Source organism: Arachis ipaensis, chromosome B05 (genome assembly GCF_000816755.2).
Source record: "Arachis ipaensis cultivar K30076 chromosome B05, Araip1.1, whole genome shotgun sequence".
In the NCBI taxonomy this organism is placed as follows: domain Eukaryota; kingdom Viridiplantae; phylum Streptophyta; class Magnoliopsida; order Fabales; family Fabaceae; genus Arachis; species Arachis ipaensis.
The window spans coordinates 143,104,854-143,121,626 of NC_029789.2; the positions used below are offsets into that span (position 1 = coordinate 143,104,854).

At 36.1% G+C, this 16,773-nt stretch overlaps 3 protein-coding genes across 5 annotated transcripts; 1 reads left to right on the forward strand and 2 right to left on the reverse strand.

The window, feature by feature from the left end:
- On the forward strand, positions 250–3,394 carry LOC107644597. Of its 3 annotated transcripts, none has more exons than XM_016348483.2 (3): positions 250–944; positions 1,670–1,830; positions 2,089–3,394. In XM_016348483.2, the coding sequence occupies exons 1-3, from the start codon at positions 804–806 to the stop codon at positions 2,876–2,878; spliced, it is 1,092 nt and encodes a 363-aa protein (XP_016203969.1). In that variant the 5' UTR covers positions 250–803; the 3' UTR covers positions 2,879–3,394. The 3 variants fall into 3 exon arrangements, with proteins under 3 accessions (XP_016203969.1, XP_020958732.1, XP_016203970.1); XM_021103073.1 differs by having other exon boundaries at positions 1,670–1,806; XM_016348484.2 differs by having other exon boundaries at positions 260–944; positions 1,670–1,812.
- Positions 4,122–9,610, reverse strand: LOC107644598 (dolichyl-diphosphooligosaccharide--protein glycosyltransferase subunit STT3B). Its single transcript, XM_016348485.2, has 6 exons — positions 8,678–9,610; positions 7,473–8,009; positions 6,943–7,397; positions 6,182–6,304; positions 5,394–5,453; positions 4,122–4,555 (listed from the first exon to the last, which is right to left on the reverse strand). Exons 1-6 carry the CDS (start codon positions 9,590–9,592, stop codon positions 4,426–4,428), a joined length of 2,220 nt encoding a protein of 739 aa, XP_016203971.1. The 5' UTR covers positions 9,593–9,610; the 3' UTR covers positions 4,122–4,425.
- On the reverse strand, positions 12,359–16,773 carry LOC107644599 (succinate--CoA ligase [ADP-forming] subunit alpha-2, mitochondrial; the record flags this gene model as incomplete). The annotated part of the gene is given in 7 exon segments (XM_016348486.2): positions 12,359–12,879; positions 13,427–13,508; positions 14,104–14,165; positions 14,338–14,461; positions 15,053–15,223; positions 16,184–16,393; positions 16,609–16,773. Coding segments are annotated over 7 exon segments (954 nt in total), but the record flags the coding sequence as incomplete, so codon positions are not given.

The following is a 16,773-nucleotide window of genomic DNA, read 5'->3' on the forward strand; positions in this document are numbered from 1 at the left end:
ATTGTGATAATTTAAATTTTTTATACAAGCAAAATATTCTATATTTTAATTTGATAATATTTGTATGATAAAAATTTGTAATGTTTTATTATTTACAATAAATTGCTAAATTCGTTATAAATACGATTAAGGAACAACAAAAGTGAATTAAAATATAACAAATTTTACAAATAAAATTTCAACCATAGTGACCTAATACATTTAAAACTAATTTCCATTTTTATATTTTTGGTTCAAAACCTTAACTCCCAAAACGAAAAAAAAGGATTGGCATGTTACTTAAAAGAGGAATTAACAAGAAGAAGAAGAATCCATTCCCATTCTCCACTTCCAAAATTTTCAATCTCAGAAGAAAGAGAGAGAAATAAAGAAGAGTAATGGCAGTGTGTGGAATAAAGTCAAATCCCTATTGAACTAGAGGAAGAAGAAGAAGCTTAGGAAATAAAGAACCCTATTTTTCATTTCATTTTTGTTTTTTTCTCTTTTCTTTTTCTTTTATTTTCTCACTCTCTTTAACAACATAATACAGAGTTTTATTTTAAAACCCTTGTTTTTCTTCATCCTCTAATTTCCCTTTCCCTTCTTCTTCTTCTTCCTCCTCCAAGATCAGATTTTTCTTTGACCCTTTTCATCTTTAGGCGCAATTCCACCCTCCACTCTTCCACCCACTTCACCAAACCCTCACTTTTTCTCGAATTAATTGGTTGCTCCTTTTTTGCCCCTTTTTTCTGTATATGTGAAGAAGCTATTATTCCTTTGGTGTGAGATCGTAGATCTTTGGTGTCGGCGGCCGATCGGAGAAGATGTCGCCGTCGAACGGGTTGCAGAACGGCGGCGGCGTCTGTGGCGGTGTCGGCGGCGGTGGAAGTGGGTTGAATTATATTGAGCACCAAGTCTCTAAGCTCGACACACTCGCTGGTGTGGCTATTAAGTATGGCGTTGAGGTATATAGCTACTTCAATTTTTCTTTTTTCATGTTCTTATTGTGCATTATTTTCTTATGATTCTCAACTTGGGGTGCCTTAAACGTGGTAAAGTTTTACCCTTTTCTTCTGGGTTTCATTCTGAGGTCTTATTTTCATTTTGTATACACCCTTTTCTTCAATATTTTTTGGTGTCCTGTGTTGTGCTTTTTCTAACTTATTTAACTCTTTTTTTTTTTTTTGGTAATGATGGAAGGTTGTGTTTGTTTGATTTATTTTTGTTTTGTTATTCCAACAAACCGATCTGAAGGAACCATTTCCATTTGAGTTAAGTGGCTCGATTTCTGATTACTTATTTAATCAAAGTTTTTTCCTTTGAGTTAATATTCTCCACTTTTGGGATTTGGGATTAGTGGAATGGCTATGCAGGTGAGAATAACGATAGGTAGAAATTGTTCTGAAGTTGGGGCAGAACTTGAATTCATTTGATTTCCAACCGATTTGACTTTTCATTTTCCAAATATTGTTTATTTTTATTCATTTCCAGTAACATACAAATTACTACTAGAGATACTACATTATCATGAAGATATGGTAATATACAAAGTAGATGATTGTATAATGTGCAGAAATGCCTATAAGGCTATAGCAATGAAAGCGTCAGAAATTTTTTACTTCTGGCCAGCAATGCATGGATGATTGCTTTTTGGGCTGTGATATCATGATACTGAACTCTCCTTATTCAGGTAGCTGATATCAAAAGGATGAACGGGTTAGCCACGGATCTTCAAATGTTTGCACTGAAGACATTGAAAATTCCGTTACCGGGACGACATCCGCCATCCCCCTCTCCCACTCCGAGTGTACCTAATGGACATGCAAAGTTGGGGTACTACCATATACTCATATATTGTGTTTTCTAATTCTTCCCCATGTCATTGTGCAACAATTTATAATTGCTTTTCAAGGATGCTTTTGCAAGTTTGTGGTGCATCATCCACCCATGATATTTACAGTTTGATGAAAATTCTTGCTGCTACTCTACATGTTTTTGCTTGTATTTTTTTCCTTTGGGGATGAGTTTTGTTTGATGTTCTAGGCTGTTGCTTCAATTCAAAATCTGCTGGTTTCACAAACTAATCTTTTTAGGTTAAAATCATTGCAGGGATAATAGCTCGGAAAGACGACCCCCACGTGCAAGTCAATACTGCATGAAGGAACCTCTACAATCCTTAAGACTTAAACCACCGAAGGAGAAGGTTTCTCCAGCCATGACCATTTTGCAGAAATACTATGGATTGAGTTCTTCTATAGCTAGAGATACATCTGAGACAGAATTGGCAGTTTATGCATCTGATAATTCAGATCATTCTGGAGATGATTGGTTTCCCAAAACTTCACCAATTTCTGACCTTCGATCAAACCATTACCCCAAGTCAACAAATTTAGTGTATGATTTATTGACTGGGAATGATGAAATGCATGAGTATGTGCCTCTTGCGGACATTGGAGATGTGGGAGGTGAGAAATCTGATGAGAAATCCGTTCGCAGACGTCAGAAAGCTGAAGTTGATAGCAGACCTGTTACACCAGAAAAGATTCTGAAGGAAGGAATTAACGGGGGGTCAAATGGTTTTTCTTCAAACGGAAAAGCGTTGTCTATGAGGCCAAAATCAGCTAGTCGAGCAAATCTGCTTTCAGAATCAGAATCAGGATGGTTAGATTCTATTGCGGTGGGGATGGGCGAATCCATCTTTACCGATACTCTTTCTGGAGTACGCAAATCATCAAGCGCGTCAAGCCTGAGAGAGCAGGAAAAGAACAATTCGGCCTCAGCCTGGCCAACCACAATGTGGAATCTGAAACCGGATTTGCAAGCAGCTATCTCCAAACCCATCTTTGATGGCTTACCGATCCCAATAACTGGTCGGAGAAGCAAAACTGCCCTTGATTAGTTGAAACCCTTCCCTTGGCGAAAAATTATTATTTTTTTTGACATTATACAAATTACAAAACATAAATTGCAACAAGATGCAAATCTTTTGGGTAAGTAAGCATGAGCCAAAGATGTAGAAAGTTGGAGAAACAAAATACATGGTTAGGATATTTATTCCAGGCTTAGAATAACAAGGGGATCAGTGACCTCCCAAAGCAGCTAAAGCTGAGGAACAGGTGCAAGAAACTTGGTATGCAAAACTGGTTTCTGTGAAATGCACCAGGTTGCCCCACCCACCTGGATCACAGAAGTTACTTACAGATCGATAGCCTCATTTGTTGAATGATTGGGTCAAGCAAAGTGCAAGTCATTCTGTCCAGTCATCACTTGTATCAAGTCATTATATTTGTGTATGTATCTAAGGTTTATTCTTTTTCTTCAGACCCTTTATATACTCTGCATTGACAGAAAAATGTGCAAACCATGTTACATGGCCTTTTATATTGGATTTATTTATGTCTTATATTTTATATTACATGGATTTGCGTACCCTCAATTAGATACATCTGGTTAATACAAGAGATCAGGCTATATCAGATTATTTTATTCTTATGAAGTATGCATTCTATTTGCTATTTAGGATAAAAAATTATGTGAACTAGTGTGTTCAGATGTACAAGGAACAAAGTAGGGCAATGTGGTACCGTATATCAGATTTGCAGAAGTTCTAAGACAACCTATGGTAGTGCACATGTTTAAGGTAGGGTAGGTGCACTGTTCACGTGAATGTGTTATATATATCACAGGACCATAAAATAATAACAGCGAGGATTGTTTTCTGAAGGAGAGATACCGGTGTGAATGCTTGTTTTAGTTGAGAAAAGCAATGCTAAGCAATGATTTATTAGCAATTAATATCTACTATTGAGACACCAATATAGAGATTAATGGACATGCATGTCCCCTTTTTCATTTCTCGAGACAACGACATGGCACATGGCTTGAATCACGTTTGCCGGCACAATGAAAATGATGGGTGTTGTTGAACTTGAAAATGAACAATCATGAGGCTCTAAATATTTGGACAGAATCACTAGAGTATATTCTAAACGCTTTTTTTTTCTGTTTGTCTGAACATTTTAGGCACTTCTAATTGTGGTATATTTACTTAGTAAGAATCAGATGACAATTTCCATTGACAAATTTTATATATAAAATTACAGCGCTTACTCAAAAAAAAAAAAAAGGGGGGGGGGGACATCTCTAATAATCCAGTTAATTATAGGGAAAACATTGTATCGTTTATGCAATCATGCCCAAACAAGTAGCACTTAAAGCACAAGGTTAAATCACAGTTGGAATGCAATGGTACCTTTTTTTCTAAAAAGAAATGATTCCAAAGCTTTAACTTAAATGTATTCTACATGTAAATACTTCAAAAATCAGTCCACAATCTGTGATGTGGCTAAACACGTTTTTCAATTCTCAAGTTCAGTCACTACAATGCTATCGTTCCCGCAAAGAAAACAAAGTCTAACTTTAACTTCTTTTTTTCCTTTCTAAAAGTTACCACCTGTTTTTAGGTGGTTTCACTTTATAAATACGAACTATCCAGTTTTGGGTAGTGAAGGCCTCTTCCAAGTACTCAAGCTTTATGTCCTTATTCCCAATTTCAACTCCTCGAGCGCGATCAAACCTGTCATTCCACAATACGGGCAGATATAAATAAGGTATCAATTATCAAGCAAATACACTATTCACAATTTGTTGTGCCAATTTCAGAACTTCAATCATTAATCTTTGGACAAAGGATAACTGGCAATGTCAGGGGCCAGAATCAGAGTGCTATGTGTAGGAAACAAGGTGGGTTTAGCTGAAATAAGGTGGCGAACAGTGAAAACTGCACATCTGACCATCTGTTAAGTGATGCGCATGTGTGACTGTTGGGGAGGTGAGGGCAGCAATAACGATTCATTTTCCAAGCCCAAAAAAGCAGGTCACACTTGTAAAAAGGCACCAAGATTTTACCAGGATTTCAGATTTTAGGGACTAATATCAAGTGTTACATGGGTTAGTCTCAATATACTATATAGGGTTGGTCACCTCTTTCTTAGAAGAATAAATAATATCTAATAGGAATCATCAAAAACCCATGTAATTCCAAAATTCAGATGAACTACGACTTTCAGAAAGCTAATCAAGTCATAAGATTCATTAAATACCCTAGTAAAAACCACCTACATGTAATTGTACTTCCCCCTCTTGTGTCAATGATAGGGTGCATATATAGATTCTATGCATAATAGCTTCATAAATATCATTTGTCAATAAGGATATATACCAATACTAATTGTTCATTATAGTCTTGTATGCTCACATGCATAGAACAACATAAATAAGATTCTTTAAAAAAAGTAAAATAAAAGAATATAATGATATAAATAACATTGGCTACCTGTCAGTGAAGATACAAAATTTTATGCTGCGCCAGGTTAAATAAACAAGTACAAACCGTGAGGGCTATGGAAACTTACCCAGGTGGTTTGCCATATTCTGTAGTGAGCTCCCCAAACCGATAATAAGATAGTTTGTACCTGATAATCACCGGGAAAAAAAATGCATTAAGTCACCATGTATCAATTCATCACTTGCCTTTACATGTAAATAACAAATAATATTGAGCTTGTTTGAGTGTTATTAAGTTGTTAGAAAAATATATTTTTCCAATGAAAAAAAATCTTTTTTTATTATTTTTATTGTTTTTGACAAAATTTTAGTAGTTAAAATAAAAACACTAGAAAAATAAAAATAAAACATCTTTTTTTAGCAGCTACAATTTACATTTTTTTTAAAAATCTTTTTTACTTAAAAAAAGACGTGTTTAATATAATAAATATACAAAAAATACTTTTATATTGTTGTACCCAAACATAATTGTTAAATAAAAAGATATTTTACATGAGATACCTAAACATGAAATTCCTTTTACTTTCTAAACGATCTTTTAAAAAAAGATCACTTGAAAAAAAATCTTTTAGTAAAAACACATCCAAACAAGCCCTTACATCTTTTTTTTAAAAGATCCTTTTTACTTAAAAAAATGTTTTTAACATAGTAAATAAACAAAAAATTACTTTTATATTGTTGTACCCAAATATAATTGTTAGATAAAAAAAATTTACATGAGATATCCAAATATGGATCTTTTCTTATTTTTAATGTCTCAAGGGAAGAATCCAACAGATTTGTATAAATATAGACTTCTTGGAAGTAAACAGTGATTCAAAAAGCAAAGCCCAACTAGAAGTTGAAAGAAACTTACATAAGACAGTTCAACATCTTGGGAGCTGCACCTTTATCTACACGATACTCTCCATTGACAAGGTAATCAGGTTCCTTAATTACAGGAAAAACCCCACCACCGATTCTCACCATCCAGAGAAATCTATACAAAATTATGAATATCAGTACAAAAATGTTGCAAGGCCTTATAGGAGTTAAGATATAGACTACTTGCTCAAATGATAATTTTTTTAATTTTATTAATTATTTTAAAAAGAAAATTGAAAGATGGCGACAACTATGAAATGATCAATATGCATCAATTTACATATTCACACGTAAAGAAAATATAGCAAAAGGAAAATCTACTAGCACAGTGTCCAAGCTCATTCTAGTGAGTCCATTATAAAACAAGATATATTTTTTATTGCCACAACAATGCAAAGTATCAAACCATGAGAAACAGAAGTATGCTTGACACAAGTGTTCATAGAAATAGACTACCGATGTGTACTATCTTGAAAATGGATTGCCAATGAAACTTATTTTTTAAACAATATGAGGGCTATCATTCACAATACAATACGTATGGACAAGAAACACAAGCAAGGATGAGGAGAACTAGAAAAACGATTTTTGAGAACAAAAACAACCAATTGCGATAAATGGAACTCTTGCAATCATTAATCATATCAATGTAACAAATGATTCTAAGTTCAGGTGACAACCCTAAAACTTTTATATGCTAAACAACTCAAATGAACATAGAAAAGCATTGTATATTACTTCAGATGGACTTACTTATTAATATCATCAGAAGAATAGCCAGTAACACCGCCAAACACAACTAATACATAGTCAACATCAAGCGATCTCATTATCTCATAGGCCTCATCCTCATACGATGACATTGCCCGCCCAACAGTTGCTATATGTGTATTATTCCAGGTGTTATTGTCAACAATAACTGTCCTGTTACCCATGGCTGTTATTTGATAACCATAATCCCACCAAGACATCACCTTGGCATCTGGTGGGGTGTTCTGGCGAAGCCAAAAGTAAGCTTCACGATAATCATCAAAGATGACCCTGTTTCCATGAGCCCCCCTTGCAGCCAAGACAATCGAGGGAGATGAATAAGCCTCTGATGTGACCCAGGTGCAGTGAATAGCATATCTAGTCAGTAGATAGAAAGCACCCAGAAGCAACAAAATAGCACCATTTCTTTGGAAAGGCTGGGAATTATCAATTACACCCTGCATGGAAGTAACCATAAAGTGTTAAAATTTTCACATTAGCAATTGCCCACTAATTCCATTGAAAGTTCTAACCTTGGAAGAACTCTTTGCAGTGCTAGCTCCTTTGCTAGAACCACTTTGAACAGCTTGGCTTTGGGACCTCACCAACCGAGTCAGATTCTTCACAGTAGCAGAAACCGCAATAGCACTAATGAGGCACACAGCGGGGGTAGCAACAAGAATCAAACGAACCATCACACCAGCAAAGTACATGCTTGTAAGGCCATACATAACAATGAAGATCGTGGCATCTGACAAGCGCTTGAAGCAGAAGTAGAGCCCAGCAGGGAAAAGTATAAGCAAGATATGGAAATCGAACATGAAGGATGACCAAGCAGTTGGCTGATGCTCAGAGACAGATGCAATGATTGGAATGTGATCCTTAGCATATGTTGGATCAAGCAAGGAGTAAAACCTTCCTGTCCATGGAGAAATGTAGCCGGATGCTGTGCCTACTCCCAAAGCAATGGCTCCAACACTAACTGCACCAGTTACCGTGATCCTCAAAAATGCTTCAAACAATTTTGCATCACTGAGCAAATGTCTTACCCAATCTAGGAAGAAAAAAACCTGGGAAAACAATGAGAATTGGCGTCACAAGAAGATCACATGCATTCAGAGGGAGCAGCAATTCACCATAAACATCATTCTGATATTTTGTTGTAACAATCAATTCATAATCCTAACTATCAAACATAAATTCAACTTGAATGACAAGGGAAACAGAGAATAAAGTATTGCAACTACAGATCAAATCAAATACATAACAAGGCAGGCCACCTGGGCGGGAAAAAACAAACTAAAACAGCTAGGTTGTAAAAGCATCCATCAAAGGTAATTTCCTCAATGTAATTACAAGAGACCTATAAACTATGAAGTGCCAAACACAGATCACTTCACAAGTTCACATCTGCATTGTTCATGATTTGATTAAATCCAGTCTGACCTAGTTTTCAGCAATCCTACAATTTGATTCTGCCACATATTCTACATGCAAGGTGATGTGCGAGCACAAGATGAATAACAAGCAACACTCAACTCAGTAACCGATTACTATAACAATGATTTTAAATTGGACTCAACAACCTATGCTATATTTTCCAGAATGCAGCCACAATTAAAACCAGGAATGCGAACAAGAATGCAACTCAATCAATAACATATTATCAACTTGCTCGAAAATCATCTGTCATACACACAAAAAGCAATTCAACAAGGCAACATAGAAAAATCTCAACCTGCAGCAAGAAAAACACGCCCATAGCAGCCATGTGCTCTCCAGACTGAACATGCTGGAACCCAACGAACCTAATCTGCATAGCAAGCAACATTCCCACTACATACATACAATTATAAGCTACATACAACCTCAACGAGTACCTCCCAGTAACCAACAACACCAATACATAAAGTGGCACCAAATTGATGATAAACACATAACCACCCCAAGCCGAAACCATGTAGAAATATCCAAACGCCGAAGCCAGAGCCCAAGCCAACGACCCAGTGTTAACAGCCTTAACAAACAAGTAAAATGTCAACAAAAGCGCGAAAATAGCAACGCCTTCATTGTCATAGGACCCTGCCACAGACCGCGAAATATACCCAGGGCAGATTGCAATCAAAGCCGCGGCGACGATCCCGGCGCCGGAATCCCAAATCTCCTTGCCGAAGAAGTAAGCAACGAGGGTGGTGTTGGAGGCGAAAAACGGCGCCGTTAGGACGCAAACCTCGCGGATGTGGACTGCAAAACGGAGGAAGCGGAGGACCCAGTAGAGCGCGGCGGCAGTGAGCATGAGACCGGGGTAGAGGGTTCCGCCGATGATGCGTCCAAGTGGGTACCAGCTCTCCGAGTCGAACCAATTCCAGAACTCGGCGAAGCCGTTTTTTGTGAGGTAAAGAGTGGTGCGGTAGTTGAAGTAAGGGTCGAACTCGTGGATCATGGACTCGTAGCGGAGAACACTGAAGAGGCGAGTGATGAAGGCTAGGATGTAGATGAGTGTGAGGACAGTGACGCGGATCAGAAGCTCTTGCTGCTTGGTCTTGAGCTTCAGGGTTTTGGAGAACGAGAAATTGTTGAAGAGATCTTGCGCCATTGATGACGACGAGGAAGGTGGTGGCCGTGGTGATCCGGGTTTCGAGCTGGCTGCCATGGTTGAGCGGATCGGAATGGTAGGAAATTTGATTTCTTTTGTATGGGAGTGGAAAAAACGGAGTGGATTTTGTTAGGGTGTGGGGATTTCCATGGAAAATTTGAAAAACCCTAGTGTGAGTGTGTGTGTTGCAGTTGGGGTGTAATGAGAGTGTGGATCTGATCGAAGAAGAGAGGAAGAAGAGTCAAAGTCAACAACAAATATGAAAATGGTAAATAGAGTGAGTGAATCAAAGTGAGAGTTATTCCTTATTCCAATCCAAACCCAAATGAGGGATCTGAATAGTGTATATACCAAACACTAGACAAAAGCTAAAGCCGAAGGTTGGTGAATGAAATCCAAGATACTCCGAACAAATGAAAACGAGGTACCCTTAATACTACTACTGGCTTGGAATTTATTGCTTTCAAGTTTTAGGACAAAGTAAAGGAAACGAGGTTACTTTGTGCTTGGTTTTTGGACCACAGCTTTGAGCTTATGAGCTACAGAGCACAAGGCCCAATACAGACGGTGACAAGAAAACCATGCACATTTAACCAAAAATAGAAATAGGAAAACAATCTCAGCAGAAGATGCTTAAATTGGTTCAACGAATTTTAAATTGGATATGTTGGTGTCAAATAAATTTTTATCTTAGAAATCTTTGATAATTCGTCGAACATATTAATTTTTATATTGTTTTCAATCAAATTTTAATGTGTTTGACAAATAAATTTTTAAAAAGTATCGTTATAAGAAAGAGTTTAATTTTAATGTATTGACTATGTGATTCGGGTGAGTTTTGTGAAAAGTAGATTAAGTGAAAAATAATAGTTAAGATGAGAGATTACGGGTAAGTATACTTGTGAGGAAAATACTTCTATTAATGACGAATAAGTAATACAAGAACTAATGATAAGAAATAGAGGTGGAGAACAAGTGTTGAGACCTCTACTAATGTACAAGAGGATGAATGAGTTTTGTTTAAAGTGGATAGGGGCTGGTTAATGGTTGTCGAGTTTCTAGTGGACCACCCGAATGCCAATTTTTACTCGTGAAGGGGATGAATCAAATGAAGAACGGTGAGAGAAATTTTGGGGGAGGAAAAGATGGATTTTCTAATTTCTCAGCTTCAAGAATAAGAAAGGTCTAGAAAAAGGTGAAGGTGAAGGTGAAGGTTTTCTGAAAAGAAACTCTGAGGAGGTGAAGGTGAAAGTAAAAGATGCTTTACAGAGGTGGCTTGAGATCCTTTTTATAGTGTAAAACCATGATGAAGAAGAAATTTATTGTCCAATGGTTTTAGTCTGATATTTGGTTTACTCTTTTTTATCCCAAATATCTTTTGGTATTCTCGTGACTTTAAGTCTTTTCAACTGTTCAAAGGAGGAAGTTGATTCCCACACGTTAAACTAAAGTTCCTGACATGTGACATCAGTGAAGGGACATCTAGTTTGTTTTTATTTCAACTAGATGACCCTCTTTACACTCCAAATCCAACCAATCCCCTTCCACCAATATAGTTCCCACTGAAGAGAAATTCAACTCCTCAATGTGTTCTTTTGGGTTCCATTCTTTTTACCCAATACCTTTAGGAGGAACTTAACTCTTTTTTTACCATGTTTTTAGGTCATTGTAAAAATTATTTATGTACAAAAAAGGTTATATTTTTAGTACACAATCACTATGTAAAACGTTTAATACAATTGTGGAATCATATCCATTTTTTGGATGACTATTTAGTGGTCAACATAACAAGTAGTTATTTATGCTGATATGACGTTATGTGATTAAATACACATGTAAAACTACTTTAGGTCAACAGTATATCAAAATTAAATTCTAAGACAAATTAATTCCCTTTAAAAATAATAAAAAATACATTTTTTTTATAAGTGAAAATGGCTTTTATATTTGACAAAATATTTATACATATGATTCGAAATTTTGCGGCAACATTTAGATAATACTTGAAAGTATAGGCAAAAATCCGAATCAAAATTTGATTTTTAGATTTCCTTTCTTCATTTCTTAAATGTATTTTTTTCATCAACAAAAAATCGTAAACATCACCAAATGTTTAGGATAAATCTATTTCATTTTCTAATCATACTTATAAAAGATATCTAAGTCCAATTTCTAAATTCTTTTGAAAATATATATATTTAATAATTGAGAACTTTGTTGATAATTTGAAAACATTTTTAGCGGTTTACTCGTCAAAATAATTTTTATGCCTACCTCATCTACAGATGGATGGCACATTAGAACTAGGTGTTTAATGCCACACAGGCGATGAGCTTCATCTTCTGGATAAAATACTGCCCTTTTCGACTGATGGTAATTCTTCAACAGTAAGAGCTGAAGTGCGATTTAGAACTTGAAGATTGAGATATGTAGAACGAGGTTTATTTTTCGTATCAGTCAGCATAGCATTTAAGACTAGTCTTACAAAATTCCTGATTTTTGCATCATCAAATTATATAATGCATACAATCCATAGGCTAATATAATATTGTTCCCTCTTGTTCAAAACTTATGGATGTTCTAAAAAAAATAGCTACCTTGCCAATGTTCTAACCAATAATAATAACTTACTACGTCTGTTTTTCTCTCTTTTTCTTCTTTTTTGCCTCTTTAAACGTCACTATTACCTTTTAGTTTTTGGTCCATCATTGAATTACAATGACGTACCAAAATATGACAACATTTGTATGCCCAAGATTATCCACTAGTCATAAGACAAACATTATGGGTGACCAACTTTGCAGAACAATTTTAAGTAGTTCGAAAGTCGCTGCAAAAGGGTGAGTTTATATCATAATGCGTATTGATAACAAAGCTACCACAAACATGCACAGAAGTACCCAGTTGCAGGCTACCGATGCAGAAACAGCAATTTTAAGCTGCTGGAAATTCACTGCAAATGATATAAATTAGATGTTTACAAATCGGTGCCACAAAACTGGTAGGGATCATAACAATCTTGCCGGAAATACGAAGAATCTTGAATGACTTTTTAACTTTTTTTTTTTATTTTGATGCACCTCTCAGCCTTTCTTTGGGGGAAAACGGAAAAGTCCCATTGCTATCAATGGGGATCAAGTTTTCCGATTGTGTTATAGACAACAAAAACCAATATGGTTTGATTGAAAGTCAAATGAACCCAAACTATTGCACCAAACCCCTCTGCTTGAAAACATCTAGCATAGCGACTCCAATTTTGGCAGGGGACTCCACAACGGTGACGCCAGCTTCCCTCAGGGTTTTGATTTTGTCTTGTGCGGTGCCCTTGCCACCCGAGACAATAGCTGCACAAACGAGCACAAACAAATTCAGGATGTATGGTTGATTTAATACCAATCATAATAAAATTACGTAAAATGAACATATAACTAAGGAGTTATCCCAAAGCTAAATGGCCAAAATATCAACTACACTCCTCCAATCTATAGCGCAGTTTTCGATGAGAACTTCAGTCTTTAATAGAACAGTTTCGAAATGAACGATACTTTCTCCTCTCAACAAACTAAGGGTGCCTCCTTTGTATTAAGCCAATTGTAGCACATTAAGGCTTAAGCATAAGATGCTTTACATGAACTCATTCATATCAAACAACACAGTTCTTGGTCAAACTAAAAGGGAAAACATATAGTAGTTAATAATTGTCACTTGTTAACTAAACTAATAAATTCAAAATCCCTTGGCTTGCAAAATAAAAGCCATTAACTGACATTGAGAAGAAAGGAGCAAAATAAGCATGCATTATGCTATCTAATTCTCCAAAACAAGCAACAAGCTGCATTGGTATGTCCCATTACAAGTCATCAGTTCCACATATATATAAAATATCCTTACCTCCAGCATGGCCCATACGACGGCCGGGGGGAGCAGTTAATCCAGCAATAAATGCAACAACAGGCTTCTCGGTACCACTTGCCTGTATAGAATGCCATTTCAAAATTAAGAACCGCCGAACATCAACATGGTAGTCTAAAATAACATGATAACTGAGCATGTTTATGATATGTAGCATAAATATCACCGGGCAACACCTTATAACATTTAATATATGCACAACAATATATGGACCTTTTTCCTACTACACATGATCATATATAACAAAATGAATGAACCAAAAGCTTTTAGACCTAGTTAATACAAGCAGAATAACAACAAAACATAAAATTTTGAAAATGTTGGACCAAGAAGAAGAAAACATTTAGAAGTGATGGCTAGCAAAGTAGCAATGAATTGGTTTAATTACCAATCACCCATAAAAAGAGTAATCTATCACTTAAAAGTTAAAACAATTGGAAATTAGGAACAGAATACTGCAGCAGCAACTTCTACTCATTATAATTCAGCATAACATAAATACTTTCCTCAAAATCATAATTATAATGTAGGAAACATATTATGAAAGCCTAGCTGTGTTCCTTACTCACAAGATCAAAAACATGTTTTAATTTCTCAAATACTGATAATTAAGTAAAAGACAAAATCGTATGCACAGCTAATAATTAAAAACGAACCTTGATTAATGCAGCAGCATCCTCTTCTGCAGTTCCTCCAATCTCTCCAATAAGAATGATACCTGAATTAAACAAACAGAAAGTATTTACAAATGACTCTACCCCATAATTCCAAGAGGAAACACTTCACGACACAAAGAAAATACTCACAGAAGTCACTGCCAAGGATCAGAAGATAGTCAAAACATGCAGTAATATAAATGACAATAAAAGAGATAAAATATGACAACGTACCTTCTGTCTGAGGGTCTGCAATGAATTTCTCAAGGCAATCAACAAAGTTTGTTCCATTAAAGGGATCTCCCCCAATACCGACACAAGTGGATTGTCCAAGGCCAACAGCAGTCGTTTGGAAAACCTAAATAGTTAAGAACACATATACTTTATCCTTTGTTAAACAATGAACATCATTAATTTATGAATCAAAATGAACTTGAATATTCAAATGATAATAACTCCCAGGAATAAAAGCCAGCTATTTGGTAACAAACATGAATGCTGAATCAGTGTTGCTAAACTAAAATTATAAAAGATGCATGCAAGTAGAGGCATTAAATGTCAAGAAACTGAGCAAGAAAATTGATCCATTGAAACCTATAGTTGATTATCGTGCTCCAACTAAGAAGTGGAGTGACCAAAACAGATGATAATACAAGAAGTGGCATATAAATATTTTAGGAACGGTATAATCACAAGTGAAAAAGCAGTAGGTCCATGAACCAATTTTCAACTGAAGAAAAGTGGCAAAAGATACATCAGTATCCCCAGTAGTATGTGCCAATATTTTCCTCTACATACTACCGATATCATATCCCATGAAAAATTTGAGAAGAAAAATTAAAAAGAACCCAATCCAGACAAACAACACTTACCATTTAGCCAAAAAATTCAATTGCATCCACTATTGAACAAACTATATATTCAACTCGAAATCAAAATAATGACTCACCGCTTCATATGTCAAGGTACCAGAACGAGATACAATTCCAATACGGCCAGGTTTATGAATGTAACCAGGCATGATTCCGATTTTGCATTCCCCAGGCTTGATGATACCAGGGCAGTTTGGTCCTATCAAACGAGTTTTGGACTGCTGATTAAGAGCAGCTTTAACTTTTACCTAGCATAAACACAATAACTTTAGTGATATTTTCAGCAGCAGTGAGCAATATGTAAACTACACTAGTGTAATAGTTCTTAGCAATAGCTCAAGTTCAAACATAAGATCTCATATGATATTTTAATATTAGTCCATAAGTCCAGATTCTAATATCCATTAATACTACCAATAGTTTTATGCGTTTGTGAAGCTAATCTTTCACTACTAAACACTACAATATCAAACCTATAAATAGAATGAAATAGATTTCAAAGAATCAACAAATGAAACCTCTACATGTAATAAGATAAACCTATCTCAGAATAAAAAGGAAAAAAAGTTCTATTTACATAGGTTGTTATAAGTAAGTTCCAAATACCGTTGACCTAATAGAAGAGATTAATTCATAATGCCCAATTAAGCATACAATAACAACCAAACTCTTTCTCACTAGGTGGAATTTCCTATGTATACTATCTTTAGACACATATATTGTGGCGATCCCAATCAGCTCCTCTCAATGTGGAATAACTGATAATAACTATTTATACTGGAACTACATAGATGGAATATGACATGCTGTCTTAAGCCATGTAAATGCCAACTTAACATAAAAAGGAAAAAAGTATAACAAAACCGATGAAGCATCAACGCATCATTTGAGTGTCACACACACATGAATCTTGCATTAAACATAGACAACACATGTCTATACACTCAAAAATTGTTTCGTTGACCGTGACAGACAATGACACAACATAGACAGTCATTTAAAATTGAAAAAGGAAATAACATATAACTTCCAAGTTTATTAGAAACTTCGAAGAAAATTTTCATTATTGAAACAATGAGACTAAGGCAAGGCAAGGTGAAGCTCATATACTTAGGGCATTATGAATAATGAATCAATCTCTACAATTCTACTATATATCTGGTGTACTAGTATCCTACAATTTTGACATTATAGAGTGGGAAAATTACCATATCATGCTGGGGAATGCCTTCAGTGATGCAAACAACAAGATCCAATTCAGCCTCCATGGCTTCCATAATTGCTGCCGCGGCAAAAGGTGGAGGAACATAGATGACTGAAGCATTGGCCTTCGTCTCAGCCTTCGCCTCGGCAACAGTGTTGAACACAGGTAGACCCAAATGCTCCGTACCACCCTTCTTTGGCGTCACACCACCCACCTAATCACCCGCACATAACATCAAACACATAGAGATCAGTCACGTATTCAGTTCAAATCCTTCATTTCACTGACACACATCATTTCATTTCAAGTTTCAACATCACACACATAACAAACAAATAGAACCAAAGGATCGCTAATCCAAATTCAAAATGGGTCAACAAATTCAGCTGATCGCGGAAATGTTGGAAGGAGGAAGGACGGGGAAATTACCATTTTGGTGCCGTATTCGATAGCTTGCTCGGTGTGGAAGGTTCCGTTCTTGCCGGTAATGCCTTGGCAAATGACGCGGGTGGTCTTGTCAACAAAGACGGCGGGAGAGGGAGTGGGACTCGCCGTGAAGTGGCGGATGGAGTGGCCGCGGCGGGAAGCGACGGT

Excerpts from the sequence above, each read along its gene's own strand:
- LOC107644597 (XM_016348483.2), top strand. The coding sequence starts at position 804 with ATGTCGCCGTCGAACGGGTTGCAGAACGGCGGCGGCGTCTGTGGCGGT. Across the intron at positions 945-1,669 it reads CTATTAAGTATGGCGTTGAG|GTAGCTGATATCAAAAGGAT; the intron begins GTATATAGCTAC and ends CTCCTTATTCAG. Across the intron at positions 1,831-2,088 it reads GGGTACTACCATATACTCAT|GGATAATAGCTCGGAAAGAC; the intron begins ATATTGTGTTTT and ends AAATCATTGCAG.
- LOC107644598 (XM_016348485.2), bottom strand. The coding sequence starts at position 9,592 with ATGGCAGCCAGCTCGAAACCCGGATCACCACGGCCACCACCTTCCTCG. Across the intron at positions 6,305-6,942 it reads TCTTCTGATGATATTAATAA|ATTTCTCTGGATGGTGAGAA; the intron begins GTAAGTCCATCT and ends AATTTTGTATAG. Across the intron at positions 5,454-6,181 it reads AAGATGTTGAACTGTCTTAT|GTACAAACTATCTTATTATC; the intron begins GTAAGTTTCTTT and ends GGTGATTATCAG.